We start from the raw sequence: 10,511 nt of genomic DNA on the forward strand, positions 1-10,511 counted from the left end.
TGGGACTTAGCCACACTACCAGCGCAGATGAGAAAGTGTTCTTTGCAATTTTCTCTCTTTGTGTGTGTGTAGACTATGAGAGCTTTTTCAGTTCCTCTGATTCTTTGCTTGTTCCTTTCTTTGTTGTCCATTTCTTGGGGGAACTACATCTTGGGACCCCTACTTTCTGGTTAGAGATATCTAGGGCAATTCCCTATTGTTTTAGTGCCATCTTCCAGCTTCTCTCCTCTTTCTCATTTTTTTCTTCCTGCTTTGTGAAAGATTATTTAACAGATTCCATTATTATATTTTTACAGCTTCCATTATTATGTTTTCATATACATGCACTAAATGTTTTAGCCTTATTCACTCTATATACCCTTCTACTTTTCTACTGCTGGTCCTTACCAACAAACCGTCACTGTTTTCTTTTCCTGTCATTCATGAGATTCTGCATACATGGAATGGCACTCTTCAATTCTCAATACTGTATAAACAATACTAATTTCTTCAAATACATTGTAAAATGTTCAAAATACAAAATTTGCAAGAAAGCAAGACAAAGGCAGAACAAACACTCTTCATGACGTGATGAAAATCTGTCAGTACTCACACTGAGACACTGGTGGTAGTGTACTAGAAAGTCTGTAAGACCACTAAAGTCCTCAACATATTATTTATGGGTCCAAATTCTATCTGAGAGAACAGGAAAATTTCAGAGGCTACTCAAATGCAAGTGAATCAAGCCATTTAGGGGGAAATAAAGGCCTGTATTTTCAGTTAACAGAGATTTCCTAAGGCTATAACAAATTTATCTGAAGCAGAGCTCTCCCAGTTCCTCTTGAGCTAGGCCTCTGCAATTCAATGAATGGCGTCTCTCACCTCTAGGCTTTTCAGTACCTGGTGGTGAGCTCCTTCCTCCTAGTAAGAGGCACCAGGATGTCTGTGAGAAAATGGTGCTTCAGTCTCCTCCCTTCAACATGATGTGCCCAGGTCGCAGGATCCCCCACCAAGAAGACCACCTAGAGTTAGACTTTACAGCTGTTTTAAGGTTTTATTTAGACAGGCTGCAGCTCAGGCCTCGTCCTACACTCCAATGCAGTGGAACCTAGGAGGAGAGCCCCAAGCTAAAGATTTGCAGGGTTTATAAAGGCACACAACCAACCAGGTGTTTGGATTACCACCACGTATTTCTCTGCTAGACAGAATTTGCTGATCTTAGGTTTAGCTTAAATAAGCAACAAGTGGTCACTGCCTCAAAACTTTAACCCTTCAAACACACACACACAGAGAATTTTACTTCCCTTTCACCAAAGTTCTGTGTCACCTTCAGATCATCAGATCCTCTGTCTCAGAAGCCTGGAGTCTGACAGCAACATTAATCTCCCCTCAGCCAGTCTATGATGTCCTAAATTGTGAGGTCATCCAGGCAAACTTTCTACTGAAATGGAAGAGGCAGGCTTATTTAATTTCAGCACAGAAAACTTCATGACATTAATCAGGAAGGTCAATCCCAACTAAAAATGGAGTTTCCCAAAAGAAGACATTCTGGAAAGACATGTCAATTTATTTTGTTAATATTTTATTATCATTAAGAGGGTATACAGGGGAATTTCCATTCAACAAAGAAGTTTATGAATACAATGCATCCAGATCACTGTCATCCCTATCAACATTCACACCCAACTCACCACAGATTAATTTCTGAAAAAGAGGAAAACCTTCCTGAGGGCGGCTTTGACCTCCTTGTTCCTCAAAGTGTAGATGAGGGGGTTGAGAGTGGGGCTCACAATGGTGTACAGCACTCCAACTAACTTGCCCTTCTCTGCACTGTAGCCAGACACGGGACTTATGTAGGCATAGAACACAGCGGTGCAGTACATGCACACCACAATGAGGTGGGAGGAGCAGGTGGAGAAGGCTTTCTGCTTTCCCTCTGAAGATCGCATCTTCACAATGCTGGAGATGATGAAGCCATAGGATACAATGATCATCAGGAAGTCAAACCCACCATAAAAAGCATCAGCCAGGGTGATCATGACATTGTTCACATAAGTGGAGCTACAGGAGAGACGGAGCAGAGGAGGGATTTCACAGAAGAAATGCGTGATGACATTGGGCCCACAGAAGTTCAGTTGCATTGTCAGTCCTGTGTTGATGGCTGAGTTGAAGGCACAGATCACCCACACTCCAGCAGCTAGCACGCTGCAGAAGGCCTTGCTCATCATGGTGCTGTAATGCAGGGGGTGGCAGATGGCTGCATAGCGGTCATAGGCCATGACTGTGAGCAGCAGCAGCTCTGATGATAAGGCCCATGAAAAAAAATAAAGCTGGGCCATGCAGCCTCCAAAGGAGATGGAGCTCTTCTGTATCATCAGCCCTTCCAGCGTCTTTGGCATGATGGCTGAGGTACAGATGATGTCCATCGTGGCCAAATTGAACAGGAAGAAGTACATGGGAGTGTGGAGGCCAGGGTTGAAGGTGATGGCCACAATGATGAGGACATTACCTGTGAGGGCCACACAGTAGAGAGATAGCAAACAGCAGAACAAGAAGATGTGATATTCAGGGTGCTCTGAGAATCCCTGCAGGATGAACTCTGTTACTGCTGTGTGGTTGCTCATGGTCCTGGGCTGAGAGGGTTTTCAGGAACTACCAGGAGGATCTCTACTCACAGCTGCATGTGACTTCAAGGCTAGGATGAGAGATGGAAGATGGGCTAAGATAGACTGGTATACTTTATTCATACATAACAACACAACATCAATAGTACTGTACACTTACATTGGACTTGATTAAGACAAGCACATGGAATAGTCATCTATGGTTCATGCCTATAATCCAAGATACTCAAGAGACTGTGATCTGGGAACTGAAGTTCAAAGCTAGTTCCTACAGACAAGTCTGGGAGACTCTATCTCCTAGTAATGCCTCCAGAAAAATTCATGACTGGAGATGTGGCTCCTTTTGGTAGAGTGCCAGCTCGGAGTGAAAGATGCATTGGAGAACAAGGCCTACGTTCAATATCTACTACCACTGTTAGAGAAAGAGAGAAAAAGAGAGGGGGTAGAGAGAGACAGAGAGAAAAAGCACAAACACATGAATATGACATAAGCAAAAAAATCTCTGAGCAGTATATACAAGGTTCCAGGTCTATACAAGCTGCTCAGGTGAGACCCACCTGACTCCAGGTTGATATGTGTGCTTCTACAATCTTGTTGAAAGTATCATTTAGCAAGAAAAAATAGAACTTACAGAAAATGCCCAATCATTAACTTCCATGATGTTACAAAGTGAAAAACAAAAGATGTTGACTAGAATTTTCAGTGATGTGTAGATATGAGCCCTATTAAAGTATGTTTGCCAGTTAAGAAAACAATTTCTTTTTTGGAAATTTGTGGTAAGGAAATCATTTAATCAACTTAAAAGTCTCAGAGCACCATTATTTAGAACTAAAAGTGCAGAAACCTATATCTTAAAGTTATTTTTTATTTGTTATGATGTATTGATATAATACTGTCATGTGCTTTTGAAGCATTTTTCTGACTTCTTTGTCAGTCATTGAGTTTGAACTCAGGACCTGGCTGTCTGTGATCTATTTTTTTCCTCAAGTACTGCTTTGAGCCACAGCTACATGTATGGCTTTTTTTGGTAATAAACTGAAAATTTTAAAAGTTTCCACATTTTCCTGTCTAGGATTTGAGCAAGGATCATGGAATTTCGGTCTCCTGAGTAGCTAGGATTCCTCATATGAGCCACCAGTATCTGGATTCCTGATCATTTTTCAAATACAATGAAAAATGCAAATATATTATTCACAGCAAAACTTCATTTAAACTTAAAGGAAAAACAAATTGGTAGATGTATCTTCAGAAGAATGACTGATAATTGAGATGAGCATGAGGAAGGAGATAAAGATTGATTTTTATTTGCTTCATTGCTGAGGTGCTTTCTGAGATCTCTCTCACGTGACCTTTCTAGAAGATAGATGTACCATGTAGGTCCCCTTTGAACAATCCTTCCAAGAATTCCCAGAGCAGAACAGAAGAAATTCTCCCTATTGCTTCTCCTGCAACCTCCTCCTCTCCTGCCTCTTTCATCCTACTCACCTCAACTCTCCACATGAAAGCTCCAGCCACACCTACCTCTCCCAGTTGATTCCTGGATGGGTCCCTCCTAGGCTTTCTGACACTGTTCTTCCCAGCCCTCAGACAAAAGTGCCCTTCTTATGACCCAGATGGCTCAGCAGCCCCTTCCTTGGAAGATAACTCCTTACTTTGTGTCTCTCAGGATTCTGTACAGATTTCTTTCCTATGCCCAACCCTCCTCACTACCTGCTCAGGTGAGATCCACCTGACTCCAGGTTGATATTTGTGCTTCTGGAAACTGCATAACCTTTGTGGCAAGCATCCCAAGAGGCTTTTTGAAAGGATGCTGAAGAACAGTCTAGAACAGTTATCCTCAGTATGCATTTTATTTTCAAGGCACTGCACACTATATTGCTGAATGTAAAACCATTGTGGGACCTGCCACTTTTGCTTCTCCTTCATTCAGATAAAATTGGGAAGATGTTTGTCTTGAAGGAAAAACTCCATTCTTGGCCAAACACCAAGAAATGCACTGGCCAGCAAAAATTAAAGACTTCACAAGAAGTGCAAGCCTCTGTTCAAGTAATGTGGGTACAGCTCTTCTTTCACAGAAGGGCACTACATGACTAGGATTCAGAGCAAAGGAGGCTATGAGTGTGCAATCCTTTCACAATGATGGAGAAGTCAGCTTCCATCTGCCTTCTCAGGGAAAGAGATCTGACAGCTCAGATAATTTGGTGAACAAGTACACAAAATATGCTGTAGCTCATAAGATAAAAAGACTAAACTATTGGCTCTGTTCAGTGTTGAGATGAGATCTGCAGAAATGACTGCACCTTTATTTGCTTGTTTACCACAATCTGGGAGGTAATTCCAGTTAATCTCCAGAACAGACTGAAAATCTAGGCTGTAAAGCTGACTCCAGGTGGAAAGAAACAGCAGTGGCTTTGCCCAGCTGGTATCTAGTACAAGGTTTTCTACAGTTACCACGGGAAGTGACTCCAGTCATGATGGTCCCCTCCCCAACACGTTCATGACAACCAGAGGCACACTGCAGCAACCAGGCCTGGAGAAGACAAGCCACCCACCCCTTACACTCACAGAGTAGGAGATTGCCAATAGCCTTACTGGGCACCAGGAGAATCTACAACCCAGGGAACTCACACCCAGTCTTTCTCTAAACTCAGCTCTAGAGTCAGGACAGCATCAACACATAAACCTCCTTTGGAACTGAATGGGGTGCACAGATGCTGAGCTCCCATGAGTTTCAATTCTTAAGTGCATTCAGGGAACAAATTACCCTCAGATAAAGATATACTTCCTGTGATTTCCAGGGCAGGTAGGCAGGGACCTCATCCCATCCAGAATCAGGACACTAAGTAAATTTCATGACAATGAATCCTCCCCTAGACCTCAGCCAGTCATTTCTTTTCTGAGAGGAACAAAGACCTTTCTACCCTGAGGTTTGTTGGGCATTGGCTTTAATTCTCATCAAGCTCACAGGATAATTACCAGGCACACAGTGGAAAGAACGAGGATTGCAGATAGCAATGACCCAGTTTAGAGTCATGCTACAGTCACAACACAGCGCCCCTCACAGGCCAGGTGCGGGCTGTGTAACTCTTCTCAGCCCTCCTGAGGTCCACTTCCAGGACCAAAATAGTGCGTGGTGGATGCCTTCCATCACTTTAGAAACAGCAATAGGTGCCATCAAAATCCCTGATATTAGGAGTTTCTGCCTTAATTTGGAGAGATCTAAGGGAAGGGGTGACATTGTCCAAAAAGAAATGTACTCATTATCTGACTTTTGTAACTGTAGCCCCTCCATACATCAACTTCATAAAATATTTTTAAATGACATTAAAAAGGTTCTGATTTATATCATTGAGTTTTTCCTAAAAAATAGAGGAAGATTTTAAATGCGAACTAAGTCAATTTTAACAACTTTACATTAGTTGAATTTCTTGTTCACAGTTTCACAAATGGAATATTATTCTTGCTTTATGTTACTAAATTAATAGTGAGTCACTTTAATACTTAATTTTTAATTAATTTAAATAATAATTTTTAAGGTGTTCAGAATTTTCACAGACTCTATATTCTCAATCCAACACCTTTCTATTTTGTATATTTCTTGTTTCTACTGTAAACATATTTGAAGGACAGAAACCTAAACAACAAGGTATGTCAAAATGTCTAATATTCATCTTTCAAAGTGAGAGATGTGATCATTAATTTTTTCAAGCTTTTTTTATTGGAATATCAAAATTAATTTTTGACTTACCTTAGACACATAGAATATATGTGAGAAAGCTACAGTGTAGACAGCTTAGGAATTCCAGTCCAGAATTCTCTGCTGTATAATTTCTCAATTGTCTCTGTCAATTATACTCAGTGTTCAAGAGCAACAAACAAACATAAGTATCAACTAAGAATTATTATGATTATTTTTATGGTTGGAATATGCTACAAAACACCTCTTAGCTCATTTGAGTACACCATTTGTTCTATGATTTCATTTACTTAACAAACAGTAATAATACCTAGGAAGAAGAATTCTAATTTACTGGCTCCAGGTTAACAAAACCTAACCATTTTGGGGACATCTAGTAGATATAAATCTAGTACATAGAGTTTTGAGCAGCTTTTTCTCATTTCATGTATCACCCAATGGAATCAATCATGTTCAGAATCTTCATATTTACCTTGGAAAAAGTTCCCTTTTTTGGAGCTACCACATGTATGTATGGTCTTGTTCTCTCTGTCAACCACAGCTAAGGTTGGAAACACCAGGGCAATGGGAGTAGAATCTATGTCATCATCCATCTAGACAAATGAAGGATTTTGTCCACTATTTAAACCAATCATGAAAGGAATTCTTGACTCATCTTTAGCCAGAGTTGTCCTTCTCTGTGCGAGGCCCTTGGGAGGATTTCACAGCTGCTGCTCTAAGTGGACCCTGAAGGAGCAATTAAATTACATCCTTCTACAGGGGACTTGTCTGTCCTTGGTGATGGCCCCAAGACCAGTTCAGGCTGAAGTCCAAACAGGGGATACTGATGTAAGCCCCAGAAGTAGTGGAAGACTCACCCTTGGTATACAAAAGTGTTTGTATGAAACTCCTACAACCAATATGGGACTCAAAAGTGAAAAGCTTAAAGGTGTTCCCCTAAACAAGAGAGGTTGTACACTTCTTCAGGCTTACCAATGTAGTAATCTTAGAAGAAGAATGTAAGAGAAAGAAGTATATGCATGGGAATGGGAGAAGTCACACCATCACTATTTGCAGATCATAGGGTTCTACCCTGAAGGAACTGTAAGTCCTCTATCAGAAAAGTTGTAGATGTGATAAGCAGTTTTGGAAACATAGTAAGATTGCAAATCAGTAGTTTTCTTAAATAAGTACCAGCCACAAACATACCAGGAATAAGACCAAGAAATTGATCCCACTCTCTAATAAAACCAGGAGTAAATTCAACCAGGCATTTAAAGATCCCCATAGTGAAAATTATATTTTAAAAAAGTCAACAAACAGAAGAAGCTACTCAGGAGGCTGAGATCTGAGGATCGTGGTTCAAAGCCAGCCCAGGCAGGAAAGTCTGTGAGACTTTTATCTCAAATAAACTACCAGAAAATCAGAAGTGGCACTGTGGCTCAAGTGGTAGAGTGCTAACCTTGAGCTGAAGAGCTCAGGGACAGTGCCAAGGCCCAGAGTTCAAGATCTATGATCAGAAGAAGAAGAAAGAGAAGGAGAAGGAGAAGAAAAGAAGAAGAAGAAGAAGAAGAAGGAGAATGAAGAGAAGGAGGAGGAGGGGGAGGGGGAGGAGGAGGAGGAGAAATTGAGAAAGCCACTGATGGTGGAAAGACACCCTTCATCACAGAGCAACAGAGTTAATACGAAAATGAGTATTACTGAAATCAACGTACAGATTCAGTGCAATCATCATCAACCATCATCAACATTCTAATGGTATTCTTCACAGAATTAGAAAAATCTATCCTTATGGAAGCAAAAAAGACCCTGGAAAGACAAAACAATCCTAAACAAAATAAAGAGCAATGTTGGAGCTACCATGATACCTGACATCACATTTACATGACAGGGTCCTAGGAACACAGCTGGCATGGTGCTGGTCAGGTGCTGGTTATCCTATAAATGTAGCTATTCAGGAGGCTTAGCTCTGAGGATCATGGTTTGAAGGCATCCCAGGCAAGGAAGTCTGTGGGACTCTTATCTCCAACTAACCAGCAAAAAGTCAGAAGTGCAGCTGAGGCTCAAGTGGGAAAACACAATGTAGAATAAGCATAAAGTGAAATATTATTTAGTAATGAGAAGGTTTAAAGTTGTAACATAAAACAACCTTGAGAACATTAGGTGAAGTGAAAGATACCAGCCATAAGGTCCCATGTTATATGATACCAGTTATATGAGATATCCAAATGGACAAATACAGGTAGACAAAAAGTACGTTTATGTTTTCCCTGGGTAGAAGTATGATTGTGGGATGTAAAAGTGACTTCTCAAGGATGATGTTCTTAAAACTGTGCAAATATACTAAATTGTATACTTTGAATATATGGATTGCACACAATGGTAATTATACCTCTATAAAGTTGTAAGAAAGGAAAAAATCAATTGTAAAAATCAGGGCCCTCCTGAGGAACAGAGCCAATAGAATATATACAGATATAAAATGGTACTTATTAGATTGGCTTACATAACTGGAGGCCAGGTTGCCCCAAAATGAGTTCTGCATCCAGAGAACAGGAGCACCCCAGGACCTTTCAGTGTCTGTGATTATTCTTAAGAGGGAACTAAGGCTCAGTTGATTTGAGTGCTTCTGGTAATATCTGGAGTCAAGTCTTTCTCCACTCCCAAATCAAACCAAAGCTCTTTACCCAAGCATATTTACTATCAGCATCTATGACTCTGCACCCCACACCTAGAGAAGCACCCTGTGCCTTTCCTTCTACATTGTCAGCAGAGGTGCTAGTATTTCTTTATCATGATTATCAGATTCCTCAGAGTATCAATCAAGTCTTGAGTTTCATATTTCTTCTTGTGAATACACTCTTTTTTATGTTTTAATTCTAGTGTATTAATTGTACAAAGAGGTTTTCATTGTGATAGTTCCATATTTCATGCAAAGAATACACTACCATTATTCTTTCTCATTTCTATTTTCCCTTTTGTGAAAACACCTCTAACAGGTTTCATCACTGTGTTTCCACACACATATGCAATGTTTTAATCTCATTCACTCTATTTACCCATCTGCTGCTCTGTCCTTTCCACTGCTGGTCTTTACTCCCACACAGTCCTACTTTATTTTTCCATCATTCTTTTTTTCAATATCTCTCAAGTATTTATTTTAATATACACTCATATATATACACATGCATAAAACGTATAATATCTGCAGCTGCTACCACTCCTAAACAATGCTTTTAACATTTGCCTTTTTTGAAATGATTAAGAAAATATTTTGCTATTTAAAAAGATGCTTCAGTACCTTTTATATATTATTAGATCTTTTTAGTTTTAATTCCAGAGAAATGTTAAACATAAAGATTATGATAGTTTAGAAATGAATTTTTCTGGTATTTGGATATTAAGTACCATTCAACTTTTTGCAATTAAATTGTATAATAGAGGCAGTTGGGGAAAGAGGCAGTTCTGTAGCAGTGTCTCATGGAAACTATAATCTAGACAGCATCTTGTTATTCACACATTTCTTGTGTACAGGAATAGGCATCTTTTTTATTCACCATAACTAAGATATGGAACCAACCCAGATGCTCCTCAGTAGATGAATGGATCAAGAAAATGTGGTATATTTATAAAATGGAATTCTATGCCTCCATCAGAAAGAATGACATCGCCTCATTTGTTAGGAAATGGAAAGATTTGGGGGAAAATTATATTAAGTGAAGTAAGCCAGGCCCAAAGAAACAGAGGTCCCATGGGTTCCCTTATTTGCAATAACTAGTATATGTCAGGACAAGCAGAAAAGCTCAAAAGCTATGTGACCATATAAGATGATGTTAAGCGAAATGAGCCCCAAGATAAGGACACAGGTGGTTTTTTCTTGCTTTCTATTGTTTTTAAAGTATTTAAAATGTGCTATGTGTTATTTTTGTTTCTGTTGTATGTTCTTCCCCCATGGTATAACCCCTGTTTTCACTGTATTTGATGTCGGTGCCTACATCTTTATATACATTTTTCTAATTTGGGGAGGGAAAGGGAAATAACAAAATGCTGAAAGAAGGATACAGCTTGACTCATTGTAACAATGAGATGTACAAGACACTATGTTGAAAAAGAACTTTACAACTTCAGCGTGGGGAAGAGGGAGGAGTTGGGGAAGGAAGGGATGGTAGGGGAAAAACAAATGAGGAGGTAACAATGTTGGATAGGAAATGTACTCACGTAACTGTAACCCC

The 10,511-nt window shown here is 39.8% G+C and overlaps 1 protein-coding gene across 1 annotated transcript; it reads right to left on the minus strand.

Moving 5' to 3' along the window:
• Positions 1-1,676: 1,676 nt before the first annotated feature.
• On the minus strand, positions 1,677-8,011 carry LOC138825999 (olfactory receptor 13A1-like). The gene is made up of 2 exons (XM_070020867.1): positions 7,995-8,011; positions 1,677-2,598 (listed from the first exon to the last, which is right to left on the minus strand). The coding sequence occupies exons 1-2, from the start codon at positions 8,009-8,011 to the stop codon at positions 1,677-1,679; spliced, it is 939 nt and encodes a 312-aa protein (XP_069876968.1).
• Positions 8,012-10,511: the final 2,500 nt, after the last annotated feature.

The sequence above is a fragment of the Dipodomys merriami genome, unplaced genomic scaffold (assembly GCF_024711535.1).
Source record: "Dipodomys merriami isolate MVZ:Mamm:240054 unplaced genomic scaffold, mDipMer1.0.p SCAF_14, whole genome shotgun sequence".
NCBI classification, from domain to species: domain Eukaryota; kingdom Metazoa; phylum Chordata; class Mammalia; order Rodentia; family Heteromyidae; genus Dipodomys; species Dipodomys merriami.